The 16,008-nt window shown below is 33.3% G+C and overlaps 1 protein-coding gene across 2 annotated transcripts in view; it reads left to right on the forward strand.

Annotated features, from left to right (window-relative positions):
- Nucleotides 1-16,008, forward strand: part of Caf1-55 (chromatin assembly factor 1 p55 subunit) — a 215,614-nt gene that overhangs the window by 71,636 nt on the left and 127,970 nt on the right. The window contains exon 4 of one of the 2 annotated variants that reach the window (XM_090396934.1): nt 10,626-10,673. The exons of the other annotated variant lie outside the window; for it this stretch is intronic. Within the exon in view, the coding sequence (XP_090253060.1) occupies nt 10,626-10,673 (48 nt within the window). The remainder of the gene's footprint in view (nt 1-10,625; nt 10,674-16,008) is intronic. 2 annotated transcript variants of the gene reach the window in all.

Here is a 16,008-nt window from a genome sequence, read left to right on the forward strand (position 1 = left end):
TGATGTCACATGAGAAAACAAGATTTCATCTGCTGTCACAGTGTAGTTCAAAAATTGCTACCTTACTCTCATGCAATTTGTTTTTGATCATCAGTGTGCAATTTTGGCACTCATCTTGCACACAGTTTGTAATGTTGTAAATGTTCTGCGACAATTTCTTGTAATAATGAATGAGAATCTTATAGAAAACATCTACTCACTGTTATCTTAGTCTTCTTAATCATCTGTCAAGCTGACCAGCAGTGATTTTCAGTAGATAGCCAGTTCAGTATTTGCTCTCCTTTCACTTAGCATCCTACACTATCTTCTCACTCATGCTATTTTTCTTCATGCACTTTGCTAACTTTCTGATAAATTTCAGTCAGTAAACATTTTGAGCATTCCAAAATTATCACTGATTATATCTCAAAATGGGTAGAGTTTTCAGTTTTCCTTACTAATTATATGACATGATGACAAGTTTAAAAGTGCAGATTGAGAACTGACAAGGAATTCCCATTGATTGCCTGTACAAGTGTACAGGCAATCAATGGCTTTCTACTTCTCTACTTCTACTTCTTTCTACTTCTCCAATTCTTGCATGGCTGATCATGGTGAATGTCCCTTATCCATTCCAAACTGAACACTCACTGTTATCATTTGACCTAACAAAAAGAGATGAGAAAAATCTTGTCAAAATTGGATGCCCAAAAAGTCTCCTGGTCCTGATAGCATTTCTCCGATTGTTCTAAAGGTCTGTGCTGCTGAGGTAACTCCCACTCTGTTGCTTTTTTACGCTTATTCCATTGGTGTCTATCCCATAATCTGAAAATTAGCCTACATACTATTCCTGTGGAAAGAACCATCAACACCCAGTTCCTTGCTAACTTGAAGCCTCTCAACTAATAAATGACTGCCAGTATGGATTCTATTGCTGCTGATCAACAGAGGATTTACTTACCTTACCCATCTTTGAGAACACCATAAGAAATTAGGCAAATCTCAGTAATTGTCCTTGATATCTCTAAAGCTTATGACTGGGTTTATCACAAAGGTCTATTTAGTAAACTTTCTGTTCTTTTGCCTACCTCTGGAGTAGATCATTAATATAATGATCTACTCCCGCTGATTGTAAATCCGGTGCACAGTTTTGTTGATGACAGCCCATTGCACCCCTCCTCCTTTTCATTTTACAAACCTTGCAATGCACAAATCACCACAATCTGTAGACCCTTATCCTCTACTACCTTAAATCTGATCTTTGAAACATTCATTAATGGGGTTTGGATAACCTTGTTTACATGAGTGCTAGCAAAACACAGCTCTACTTTATTTCTAAAAAAAAAATAATCTTTCATTTCAGTGTTACTTTTGACAACACTATTCAAAATGAAGATTACCTCCTTGGGATAATTCACCTCAACTCTCTCTTGCACAAACATATTACAAATATTGCCTCCTCTGCATCCAAAAAAAATTAGGCCTTCTCTTTTATCCAAGGCATTTCTTTAAATCTGTGTACAAACTTGATCATATATCCCATATTCTTTAACTCCTAACCCTATACAAATTCATCCCATATTTGAATATTCTGTGCAGAAAAAGGGAGTTGGTTAATGACAGAAAAAAAAAATCTTCTTTCACTAATGCCCTCCCCTTTGTATACATGAAATTAATAAAAATAGGGGGAAAAATCCTTAGCCCACCCACTGTACAAAAGGTGCTATGGGTTTACAGATAACCTTTTGTATATATAAAATTGGTAAAAAATAGGGCAAAAATCCTTTGCCCATCCACAGTACAATATATACTATGGGTTTGCAAATAACCTTTTGTGGGATGTGGTAGTATAAAAAAAAAAATCCCTAAAACACTTGTCATGTATTAGGACTGAGTAGTTTGCATTTGCTTAGTTGAAGGTGATCTTAAAATGACCACTTCAGATATTCTTGGTAAACTAATGCATTCATTCGTATTGAAGATCAATGAGGCTTGTAATTGCCACTTAATAGTAATGTGCGTTTCATTCACTTAATCCTTTATGAAAGAGTATCTGTGGTGCGAATAGTGTTGGCTTTTCATAATGTAGGTAATTTATGTATTTCTTGTGTTCTGAAAGGTGGTTGGATGTTAAAGGTATGCCCTCTGTTCATAGCAGGTTTACAAACATGAAGCATTTGATAACAATGGGATTTTATTTTACCTTAATAGAAGAGATAAAGGTTGTTAGTTTGATATGCAGTTTGGAAATAGTAAGAAATATTTTATCAGACAGCTGAATACAGAGCGAGTCAAGCTGATGTGAGCAATTAGGAACTACTACTTCTCTTCTCTTCCACTCATGGCAGGTTGAGTTCTTCAAAGACGAATTTTTGCTATTTCTTTCTGTCTGCTGTGTTTTTATGAAGTTCTGTTATAGAGTTTAAGTGGGTGCTTTCTTTAATGTTATCAATCCATTTCTTTCTTGGTCTTCCTCTGCTGGGCTGTCCTTCAATTCTACCATTTAATAGTATGTTTGGTAGTCTTTCTGGGTTCATTCTAGAAACATGCCCAAACCAGCTTAGTTGGCTCTTTTTTAGTGCTGTAATTATTGTGTTTTTAAAGTTCAGTTCTTCTCTGGCTTTTTCGTTCGTTTTTCTTTCTGTTCAGTTTGTTCTATTGATTTTCTTAGGCATTTCATTTCAGAAGCATTGAGTTTATCCGTTTCTTTTTTTCCTTAAGATCCAGCATTCTGAGCCATAGAGTACTGTGGGAATTATCATTGTTTTATATATCTTTAATTTGAGTTCTTTGCTTAATCTGTTATTGTTCCACATTTTTGTAGTCTGCTCATTGTTATCCATCCATTATTGATTCTATGTTTGATGGTTTTGAAATAGTCTAGATCTTCAGTGATCATTGATCCTAGGTAATTGAACTGCTTTACTTGTTCTATAGTATTGTTTCCCTTTTACTTCCTATTACCATTAGTTTTGCTTTACTAAAATTGATTTTCATATCATATTTGTTACTTGTTTGATGCAGCTTGGTCAGGATGTTTTCTCATTTTTCTTGGCTGTCTGTAGTGATAACTATGTCATCAACACTTTAAATGTGTTATATTTCTTCCATTTATAGTTATGCCTTCACACAGCTGTAGTCCTTCGTCTACTACTTCTTTTAGGTACAGGTTGAATAAATATGGTGACAATGGATAGCCTTGCGTAGCTCTTTTTTTAATTGTTATTTGATCTGTTTCTATGTTTTTGTGATTCACTATTGTTTGTGTTTCTGAATAGTAATTCTTGATACAATTTAATAGGTATTTGTCGAACCCTCTGTTTTTTAGAATTTTAATGAGTTTTGCTTCTGTTTATTGAGTGAAAAGCTTGTTTGAAGTCGATAAAACAGCAGTAGTTTTTTATTTTTGTCTCTCATAAGATCTGCTAATCTGTTTAATGTGAATATTGCATCTATTGTACTTTTGCTATTTCTAAATCCATTTGCTCTTCTTCCATCTCTTCTTGGATGTTTAACTCTGTTTTGAAGAATCCTAATGAATATTTTATAGCAATGGCTTAGAAGGGTGATAAGTCTATAGTTAGTGCAGGATCTGACATCTCCTTTTTTTGTTGATGGGTATGATCTGGCCTGTTCTCCACTTTGTTAGTAAATTTCTTTTCTTTAGTATTTTGTTGAACAGTTCCCTTAGATAATTTATTATGCTTTCTCCCCCCCCTTTTTTTTTTTTTTCTAGAAGTACTTTTTGAATGTTGTCTATGCCTGGTGCTTTATTATTTTTCATTTGTTTGATTGCTCTATGTATTTATTCATTTAGTATGTCTTTTGTGTCAGAAGTTTCTTCTGGGTTGCAAGTGTCGTGATCTATGTTTTCTTCAGCTGCAAATACTTCTTTTAAAATGATTAGCTCATATTTATTTTATTGTTTTATGGCTACTTGTTGTGGTTCCATATTTTTACAATATTGAAACTGGGTTGGGTGAGTATGTTCTAGTTATCTCTTTAACTATTTCATAAATGGTCTTGGAGTCATGTTTTTTTGTATGCTTCTTCACATATTCCTGCTTTTTCTTCTAATCTGCATATTTTGTCTATTTCTTTTTTTTTTTCAAATTTTTGTATAATATTCTATTTTCTTCATTATCTTCTTTTGAGAGGTTAGCTTTGGATATTCTTTTTTTCTCCCATAAGTCCAAAATCTCTGGTGTAAGCGAATCTTTGTTTGCTCTTGTCTGGTTGTCCACATGTTTTGTTCTTGTTTCTTTAATAATTTCTTTTACTAACTATTATAATAACAGAATTAACTCACGTCAATTATTCTTTATTCGTATACGTTCATTATGAATAAAGAATAATTGACGTGAGTTAATTCCTTTATTATAATAGTAATATGTCTACTCACAGTATTTCCTTACTGAAACTAATAATTTCTTTACCTTTTGTCCAAGACTCCGAACCTGTATAATAATCTAAAGCAAGATTATTAGGAACATACTAAGTAAAAAGTATTAAGAAACAAAATTATCCACATAATTTTGACTTGTCCTGTATATATAATCTGTGAGAAAGTGGTTTTAAAAAAAAAAAAAGTAACTTATTTGATATTAATCTTGAAGGGTATGGGCTGTTATTCTTGAGCAGGACAAGAAATCTGCTCTAGGTTTTAGCTGGAATACAGCTAATGTTGTGAAGTAGCTGCTTTTTTTTTTTTTACAGGCTTAGAGGAATGTATTTAGACATATTCGACAGAGTGGTGGAATTATTGATGCTGGTTCTGATGAATGACAGTTGAAAACACATGGAAGAGACTGGCAGGAAACAAACATCTTTGGATCGAGCCTATGAAGAGGAGGGGATATCATTATTTAATTGTTACACTCTTATGGGTAGCATTTGGAATTATAGCGATGTTTAAGATGCACAGCCCCATATTTGAGAACGTGGTTGAGCAGATCTGGAATTTGCATAGTCTTAGCAGCTGTTTGTGTGAGAAGTACTGTCTTGAATGGGGGAGCACTTGTGGAAAGGCTTAGACGTTGGTTATACATTGTTACTAAATAGCTTAAGGAAATTACAACATATAATAGAATATACATTAAAATAAATTTTAATACACTTCCAATATTTCAGCATTGTCACGGTGCCGTTATCACAGGAACTTAAATACAAGACATGTGCATGCAAGCACAACACACAGTAAATGAGGAACAAAGCAGGAAGCTATTCTTTCTCCTAAAAGTTCTGATGGTGCCCTCTAGCGGGTAATGTTGGTATTCTTGGCCGATTGGGCTAAAGGTCTTCTGATGTAGGTTTCCCAAATTTGGGGCAGTCTCATGCAACCAAATTTGTTTAGGTTTGGATTGTTTCTTAGGGCTGAGGCTGATTCCATGAATAGCCTTTCGTATTTGAATTTACTACGGTGTATTATCGTGGCTTTCTTCCACCATATTCTATGGCGGATATCCAGCGCATGGTCTGCAAGACCAGAGTGGCTGTATTGGTGAAACCGGATGTGGTCCTGGTGTTCTGAAATTCTGATATTAACTGTCCTGCCTGTTTGGCCAAAGTAGGACAGCTTACAGCTGCAAGGGACTTGGTATACTCCAGGTGGGGGTCTTTAGTGGAGCAGAGATAATGGATGTCAATTTATTTATATAAAAATTTATTTTAAAGTATATTCTATTATACGTTGTAATTTCCTTAAGCTATTTAGTAAGAATTTATAACCAACGTCTAAGCCTTTCCACGAGAATTATGATAATCCACGGAGATTCCATCGCACGTAAGGTCTGCCATTACAGTAAAATGAAGTTCAAGCTATCAAGACAACTGAATCGTCTCGCTTTCCTAAAATGCTGCCGGGATAACCAGGTAATCCCAAACTGCATCAAATTCAAGCACCGTTTCGTTTCTCAAAAGGCTCTATGTATTTATAACCGCGCCAGCCAAGCTTTGCTCAGGGAACAAATCACCGCTACTCGCTTTTCCCTGTTTGACGCTAACTTAGCTTTCCAGCACCTTAAACCACAAGATTTGGTTTGTTTTATACGACATCACGTGCACTGCTGTGGACAAAGAATTCAAAAAAGTACTGGAACGACGCATCAAAAAATTTGAGAATTTAAAAAAGAACTCGAACTCCAAACCACAACTTCCTACCAACATGGTTGTCAACCTTTCATCAATTAGTTTGAAACCTGAAGCACTCTACACTCTCTTACGTGGCCACAACTTTGCTATTGCGTCCAGAAGAGATCCTGGAGATCGCGTTGTAGGCAGGAGTTGGATGAATCACTATATGTTGCGTCACAAACACCTTCAATAAGAGATTTCTTAACACCAAAATTATACAAAGTTCCTAGTCTCTTATTCCTATTAAAATTTAAATCTGTAGGCCTATTACTTTTAAAAAATCACGGCACCACAGTTTCGAAACAAGCACTTTCATGCTACAATATGAACTTGTGAAGAAAGTATTCAGATTTACTAGATCTGAGAACCGGATACAGACTACCTTGATCTTCAATTTCAGTGGAAAAATTTTCTTTATACTTCCTTGCTGATTGTCACTAACATTTGCAACACAGATGTTATTTCCTTCTGTTTTGAGAACAGAGGATATGCCGCCCATTGTTGTAATGGCTTGCAGGTAATTCTTATGATCGGTCATAAACAGCGGTATTCCCTTTCCCAAATATTGAAAGGTTTTGATGTGGGAAAATTAACGATAATTCATGAATACTTCCACATTTAAAATTAAACGACTTGGTCACTAACATTTGCTACACAGATGTTATTAGGCGTTCTGGGTCTGAGCTTTTCGACATATTCACAAATATTCTCCTCAGAATATTTCCACTATAAAATATTTATTCATGAAAAATACTTAGAAAACTAAAATGACAAATTCCAGGAGAATTTCTTGCGGAACACAGAATGGGAAACCCTGCTCTGCAGCAACTGCCCTAAAACCACTGATCTTCACACCATCCTGCAATAGGACAAAACCTTGTCATATTCAACACTTCCAAAACAGTTTTGCCTATTTTCTTTCAAAAAAAAAAAAAATTATGCTACTTCATTTACTTATAATGCTCGACGGTCAAGATCAGCTCTCATTCTCAGAATGACTCCTAGTTTTCCCTGGCATCATTTCTATATCATCTTGAGCTTCTAGAGCTTAGCATTTTTTTCAGTCAAGACATTACTTCCCTGTCCAGTTGCATATTCTGTACAAATCGATCCATTCTTGGAATGCTGCTATCACATTTGGGGTGGTGCACCTAAGATCTCTCTAAAAATTCTTGATAAAATTCAAAGAAGACCAGTTCAGTTTATTGGTTATTAATGACCTCTCACTGTTTCCCAGTGATTCTGTTCAAGCAATTTTCTTACAGGTCAGGTTCCACATTATCCCTTCTGCAGATATTTTCATGGTCACTGGTCAAAAGAACTAGCATCCATTATGTCCTACATTTCTGCTAAACCTACAGGAGAATGAGCAGCATCCTTTTACAGTTGAACTGCATGCTAATCAAACCTGCTAACCCCCCCCACACACACCCCAGTCATTCCACAGAACCACTTTTGTTCTGTGCAACAGCCTTTCCATGAAAAATTCTCCAAGGATCTTGCCCTTTAAAAAGATTATCAAGTAATTACTTTGCTCTTGACCCCATGCTACTGGATATTTACTTGCCAGATCTTGCCTCGTGTGTAGGAGCGATAAATCTACAACTCTTCAATAAACTTCTTCCTTTTTCCCTCTTTTATCTTGCAATGTCAAGGGTTTTCTATTCATTTAACTGCAACCGTACACAAGGATAAGGTGGGTAGTCCTATGCCTCCTGGTGTATCCTATGTCTTTGGAAGCGTTGAGTTCTCAAGGCCAGCTTGCCGGATGAAAAATCCCAGATAAACTGTCGGCAAAAACCCTGCAGTCCATGCCCAAGACTAGCTAACTTGACTATGTCTGAGAAGGATCCTAAGCTCCTCACATCAGCGACAGAAATCAAACACAGGACACCCTTTCACAGGCATATGGTTGTGAAGCGCATAGCCACTCAGCTAACTGCCCGGATCCTCAGTAAACATCTTTCTCACACCTCATGTGCATCCTACCCATGGCATTGATGTGCATATAGGTTTGTCAACCTCTTGTTTGGGATTGATATAAAAAAATTAAAAAAATGAGTGAAAAGTTACTTCTGTAGATAAAAGACGTGAAGCTTTTAAGAGGCTGGAGAATCTGTTGGTGTGATGTAGCTCAGGGTATATGTCAGTCCAAAGAGTGTGATCTGATGTGGTCTGGTAATTTGTGTATTATCAGAGAAGGTAAGGGAATAGTAATTCATACTCTTTGTGAGAATGAAAGTATGTTTGAAGTACTGGTTGTAGAAATTATTAATTAACCTTGAACTGTCTATTGCATTCTATGTCACAAGTAGGATACATGGAATGTATTGTCAGCAGAGCTACAGATGGTTTTATTAAGTCAGTGAGGTCATTCAGCATTCTTGCATTGGTGAAAGAAGCCACTCATCATAATATACATTTCATCAGCTAGAGGAAAACTCTACTCTATTGCAGGGAGTGGAAAGCAAAGGCTGGTGCTCTTTTGTATTAAATATATTTAAGCATGTAAATTGGCTGAAAATACTACACAAATATTCTGTATGCAAAGCTATCCTTAAATATATGTTGAATTAAGGTTGCTGTGCCATAATTTCCATTTCTCTTTCAGAAAATGTACAATTTTTACAAAATTCAATTACCAAGCTTAAGATTATTAAGTCTTCCTGTGTCACTTAATTTGCCTGTATTTTAATTAGTTTCCTACTCTCTTATCTGAATTTATTTTTTCTATGTTATGTTTATAGCTCTGTTTTAATTTAGCAGTAATATTAAAGGTACTTTTATGAAAGTGCACTTCAGGATCATATTTCAAATTTTAAAACCCAAAACATCACTGAAGAAATTCCTGTAAGTTGACAGGAAGAGGAATAGTGTTATATTTGCTATTTGTTTTACTTAATTATAAAATGTAATACAGTGGTATCTCGCTAATCCAAGACTCTTTAATCCAAACCCTCCAGTAATCCGAACTGCAGTTTGAAAGAAAAAGAAGTTTTATTAAGTATTATTATTTTGTGTACTATTATTTTTATTTAATAATTATTATGTTAACTATTGTTATTTATTTTATTATTATTACAGTACAGTATTTTTTCATACTGTCAATTGTATGGTTATACTGGAGGCCTATTTTGATTTATTGTGTGTTCACGTTTGCTTTTTTATACTGTACAGTATGTACTGTATTGTCAGCATGAATCACAAATATATACAAAAAGTGGACATTCAAAACATGCATAATTTGGTTTAAAATATAAATCAATGTTGAAATTTCACAAACAGATATTATGGAATGGATTACAGGTAGAACCGAAAGTGAATTCGGAATCAAATCAGATTCCGAATTCACTGAAATTATAAATATGATGCTACAGAATGAATTAGAAGACGATGATGACGATGAAGAACTTGAAGGAAAAAAAGTAAAACATGAAGAGGCAGCTGACAGTTTTAATATAGAATGGGCTAAGCAGAATAATATGCCATTCCACAAAATTTTGTTGCTGATGCAGCTTCGAGAGCTGCATCAGCAACAAAAAGCATTTGAAAAAAGTTTAGCTTCCAAGAAGCAAAAGAAAATCAGTGACTTTTTTACAAAGAAATAAAAAAAAAATTGTGTTATTTTGTGAAACTTTTTTGTCTTAAACGCTAGTTATTGTTGTCTCTTGGGGGGAAATTCGCTAATCCGAATGAGCATGGTTTTTATTAGTTCGGATTAGCGAGATACCACTGTATTTTACTTAAACATTTATCAGCTAAGAATTCAAATAAAAATTTAAAATTAAAACAAGCTTGACTTGTCAGCATAAAGAATGAGATTCAGTTTGCCTTCAAAATATTTTTTTTGTTTTTTAATAGCTGCCTCTTCAGGGTTTCACCAAAAAAAAAAAAAACTGAAAACACAAACATACATTAGTTTGTAAATAGCATATCATTAAACACATGCCAGTTATATAGTTTGCTAGTTGTTTGTGTTATAAAAAGCACCATTTCATTGTATTTTTGTTCACTTGTATTAGTCCACCACGTTTAGAACTGCTCAAGTAGTACCTTAATATTTTAATACAACACTGCTGTATTTTTTTTTCCTCCCCAGTATTCTTTATGATTAAAGTATATAATATTACTCTTATCCCACTCATTTATGATGGTTTTCCATCTTGTAGATTTCTTCATTCACATCATTTGCAGGGTAGTAATTTGCTTAATATACTCTTTCAGTTGGTGACATCTTCTCTCTTTTTAATTTCTTTTATAATAAACTCTTTTAGCCACCTAATAAGCTTAAAACTAGACATCTCTGCAACATCTAATTCTTATTATATGTTCATTTATATAGATACACATGTGTGTTTGTGTGTGTGTGTTAAAAATTAATATTCACAATTCACTACTATATATGTTTTTTTTTTTTTTTTTCGTAATATTATGAATCTGAACTGAGTTTCTTTTCTTATGTGTTTTCCAAAATTCCTACGCATAATTCCATTTAGTTTATTATATTTTTGCAGCTTGTCTTCTATGTCCAACTCAGATTCAAAAGATAGAAGAGAACCCAGGTATTTAAACTTTTGTACTTGCTCTATAATTTTGCAATTAATCACTATTTTTGCTCTTGTTAGCTCTTTCCCACAGAAGGCCATCACCTTTGTTTTCTTTTGATACTTTCTTATTATGTTCTGTTATTTCATTATGTTGTGGTTGTTCTTTGAGGCTTGTCCTCCAATTCTTTAAATATGACTTGATCAGCTTCCATTATTATACTTATTAAATTGTAAAAGGAGTAATTTTATTACTGTTTACTCCTTTAATAGGTGTTGGTTTGATTACCCTTTCTTGGTTATATACATTTCTTGTACCATTATGTAGAAAGAAGCCTGTATCATTTCCATTGTTTATGAACACTTAAGTTACATTTGCCTTTAGATAGTGAGATCGTTTTGTAATTTGTAAAAGTAATATACTGTATATGAATGTGTGCATGCATTATGGATTTATTTTTTATTTCATTTTCAGTAATTTCTCATAATGCCTATTAATTCAGTTTCTATTTTTATTCATTAATTTAATAGTGTTGTTCATAAACATGCCTAAGAAGTTTGTATTTGTCAAAAAATAATTCCTTCAGTACTCCACATTTTTGTTTGTTTTTATTGGCATTTCATTTTAAGACTTCGTCTATTTTTATTTTTTTTTCATCTGCTTTATTTATTGAATCAGTAATAAATTTCTTAAAGTTTAATTCTTCACTCTGTAAGCTCATGAAAATAGTCTTTCTACTTTATTAAATCACATTATATTACATTCAATTTGATTGCTTTCATTGAACAATAATGCATTAAAATTTAGTACTCAATTTTTTGCAGTTTTTTCTTTTCTTTTCTTTTTTTTTGTCATTTTCTATATATATATATATACAGTATATATGTATACACATATAATTTTATGAATAATTGAAGGATCACCTTTTTTACTTTGCATCTTCAGTTTTGTATGAATATGTGCTGATTTTGTTCAATATACCTTCTTTACCTAACTTATGGTATTAACTTGTAACATCATTTGTATTTAAATGGCTAGTTGGATTTTTTAAAATTTTATTTTACAATAAAGGATATTTGATCCTTTATGAATTAGTCATTCATTCTATTTCTCTGTTTGTAATTATAAATTAAAGATGCCATCCTTAATTTATAGTTTAACCAATCAAAAAAACTTTCAACATCTGTAATGTTGGAGCATTTCCCCCCCTCTCTCTCTCTCTCTCTTTGAGTAGACAGATTTCTTGGATTGATAAATCAGTCAATTTTTTTGTCCTTATTCTGCTCATTGTTTTCATCAATGCCTCATTGCAGTTTATCCTTATTCCCTCTCTCTCTCTCTCTCTCTGAGTGTAGCCTTTTGCCTGTTTCTTATAATTGTTTATTACAGGATTTGATTCTTTTTGTATTTTTAAGTTTTGAATGTGCTTAATTGCTGTGTGGTGTAGTTGGATAGAGAAATTTCTTCTAGTTTTATAGTGTTCATCCAGATAAGTTTTATTTGAAGCCTGTTGCTTCAAACAAATCTTAGTTCAGGCATATGTTGTATTTTCTTTGTTGGTAAATACATGTTAGGTTTTTAATTGTAAGCTGAAATTGATGATTGATTTCAAATAGTGGCTATTTATTTTGATACTGCTGCTACCTATTCTATACTTTTTTTGTGTTTTCATATTCTTTGTAACATACTGTCTCAAAGGAATTTGAGAATATTCCTTGATTAGATCTGAAGTCTTAAAGTTGATGCCATACTTGGCATCAGTCTAGTAAGAGAAAACTGTATTCATTTGTGATCTGTTGCTTCAATAGATTGAGAAAACACTGGTTGTAGTGATTCATTAAATTATGGTACTCTTTGAAGTATTTTTAGTTATCTCCTCTGCTGTTATCTCTATAACCATTTAATAGAGAAATTTAGTTGGACATAGCAGTTTTCAGGAGTTGTTTTATCTCTGAGTAGTGTTTAATTTGTCGATGGTAGGATAATGTATTTGCAATAGAAATGACCAATATGGTAAGGGAGACAACAATCGATTTAAAGTCATTGTATTTCTGGATTTGAACTTCTGTGTAGCTTTTCATTTTCCTTCTTATTGTGCATGGACATAATTTCATTAGTTTATTAATGTTGCTTATCATAATTTGGTTTGCTTTTCTTTTTATTACTTTGGCAGTGTGTAATAGACTAACTTCTTCTATACCAGTGTTTAAAAAAAAAAAAAAAAAAAGTGACTTAAAAACTTTTAACTCGATTTTGTCATTTTGAATATAATCCGTTGAGTAAATGTTTTTGAATATAAATTGTGCTTCTGGAGTATTACAGGATTATAGTATATTACAGAATTCCTTTTTATTGTTGCTTTACTGCAGCATTATAATTAGAATTTTCTATAAATTTTTGAACATACTATGGTCACAGTTCAAGAGCACTTGAAAGAATAAAGTTTAGCAAACAACTGTGTATGTGAGTGTTAAAAGTATCCTATCTTCATATAACTTTCAAATTTATTTTTTTCATAAGTATGAGATATTTGATAACCAAGCTTGTAATGATTACAAATTCTTTGAAGATTTTGTAATCATTAATTTGTAATTTTGAAGATATTACCATCCTCCATTAACATGTCTATATTTTTCCATATAAAGTAGAAATATATTATAACAGTTTCTATTGTATTATTGAGAAAAAAGCAGAACAAATGTCATATATAACTAGTTAACAGCTGAGAAGATTGCCCCAAAGTCACGGCAAACAGTGTTTAAGCTTATTTCATATGGTATCCTATGATGTATTTATCATGTTCATAGTAATTCACAGAACATCCTTTTATTTGATTTAATAATACTCATTTTAATATTGTCCACAAAGAACTAGATACTAGTATCTGGTTAAATCATAATAGTTTAATACTTATTAGCATTTAATGCTAATTTTGTTGCTGATCAGTTAGCATGTTCGCTCTTCAACAGAGACTATTTATGATTGTCTTCAGGTGGGAGATGAATTCCATTGACCACTGCCCTCCTTAGCGGAAGCCCTAAGTGGCTTGAAAAAGTTCTGTGTTTGATCTCTAGAGCATGGTTTTCAGATTATGTAAAAAGTAAGATACATAAGATATATATTTGATAAAAATAGAGGGGGGGGGGAGCATTAGCCACCCATGGGATTAATGTTATACTATAGGTTTGCATATTTGTTGTAGGGGAATATTACATAGAAATAACTGTCATCTCCTCTTTTGTTCTTAAACTTGATATTTGTACTGGCTTTTGGTAAATATTCCTAACTAGGTGCATCTCTCTTTCTCTCTCCTGCTTGAAATAATTATCATGGAGTTTTATGATAGAAACTGTAAATGAAATTCACTGAATTTAAAATGGCAGTCGAAGTGAAAGTACATTTAATATAATTTATTACAAGATGAGTCAAAAAAATGGTCACACTAAAGGGAAGGGGGGGTAGCGGCCTCCAGTGCACATGTTGTTATAATTAGCATATCGACACCAATGGTCTCATCACATATAAATATTATAAACAACCAAGCTTTAACATGATATAGCAATAAAAACAGGAAGGTGCAGTTCTTATAAATTGCACATTAACACTAGCCACCACCATTTGTTCAATATTTTGCAGATCAGTGTGCATTGACAACTGCTTTCACCTTCACATCCCACGAAATATCTTGCTCCACAAATGTACTAATAAAATACTTTGTCACCATGAATGACAAATGTGTGAACCATCTCTTTCTCCCTCTCTTTTAACTGGCACAGATGGCAGTGCATGATATTATTCATGCATAACAACTAGAACCACTGTATTGTATGAAAGAAATGGTTATAGAAATGCTAATTGCATATCACCATTTCTACAAAGCCCCTATAATAACAAGCAGCATCTGTCTGACATCCATTTACATGTCACCTGCTAACTCACTGTGCCTACTATTTGGAATAGTTTTTTTTTATTCATGAAGTATTCCTCAAGAACAGTTGCTGACTTTTCAAAAAGAATATTGAGTGATACCTTTTCTCTTAAGCCTGGGATATACAGCTGATTTGCTGTGGGTGCTTGGATCCATGTATGTACAAGTGATTTTAAAAAGGGGGGTGTTTCCTCTGTAATATTGTTTAGTAGCTTGTGTTTCCTTTTCAAGGGTCATAAATCTACATAATGCAGTTAAAATATCTCTATCACACTTTTATTTAACTGCTAAATCACAGCTTGTTTCTTAATGTATAATAGTTATCTCTGCACACTATAATTTATTAAACTAGGTTGGTTGGATGTTTGTTACTGGTACAGTGGTGTACATTTCTTGATACTACCTAATGTGAAGTCAGAGATTAACAGGATGAAATATATGGTGGGATATTCTGCAGCTGTGACAGTTCATTTGTTGGGGATGCATTGCTAAATGAAATAATTGCCATATCACTCTGATGGATACTAAACGATTAATCATTATGGGTGACTTCGATTACTCGATTGTTGGTTCGGTAGAACAGAAAACTTGTGATAAGAATGAAGGAGAATTTATTTAGCTGCTTGAGACAACTTTTACAAGCAGCATGTGAAAGGAGGTCAAATGGTGTGACTGTTCTGCAAACCATTTGGCAATGCAGATATGCTGTACTCACCTAGGAAGTAGCAGAGTATGTGACATATGGATATTCCAATTAGGATTTTTTTTTTCTTCAGTATTCCAATTTTATGCACCTTAAAGGATGTGTGCTTTGCATTATGGGATACTAAGGCAAGTGATGTGAAGGTCATTATCCACTATATACAAGTAGCTCAGTTGTGAAGAATACTTCACATGCAAATTTTGTTTGCTTACACTTGGATAAAGAATTAAACAATAATATTATTTCTTGGCATTTTGAATCCAATTAGGAAGGGCTGTGTTAACTAAAAAGCTGGAAATTATGAAAATGGAGAATACTATGTTCATCCCCATGGTATTACTTTCTGAATAGGAATGATATCAGCATTGCATGGGAAGCTTTGAAAAGATATGCAAATGATTCAGTATCTCAGTGTATCCCTGATTCAACAACCAAATAGTGAATCCTTTCCTTCATGGTTACACAGTGATTAGAATTCATTATAAAAATTATGGAAACAACTACTGTGTTGGAGTTAAACTTCAGTTTAATATAAACCAAACTTGATGTTTTCACCTTCCCATTAAGGTAATCATTTGGAGTATACACATATATACATAGAAACAAGCTGCATTGTAATCCGCTTGGTATGCTAAAATTACATTGATTTGGTTAAACGTTAAAACTACTGGCCTGACCTCTGTTGGGAAAAAAAATTACTACATCCAATGCTAGAGTCCTA

The sequence above is a fragment of the Typopeltis vanoorti genome, chromosome 8 (assembly GCF_054136105.1).
Source record: "Typopeltis vanoorti isolate ZY-2024b chromosome 8, IOZ_Tvanoo_1.0, whole genome shotgun sequence".
Classification (NCBI taxonomy): Eukaryota; Metazoa; Arthropoda; class Arachnida; order Uropygi; family Thelyphonidae; genus Typopeltis; species Typopeltis vanoorti.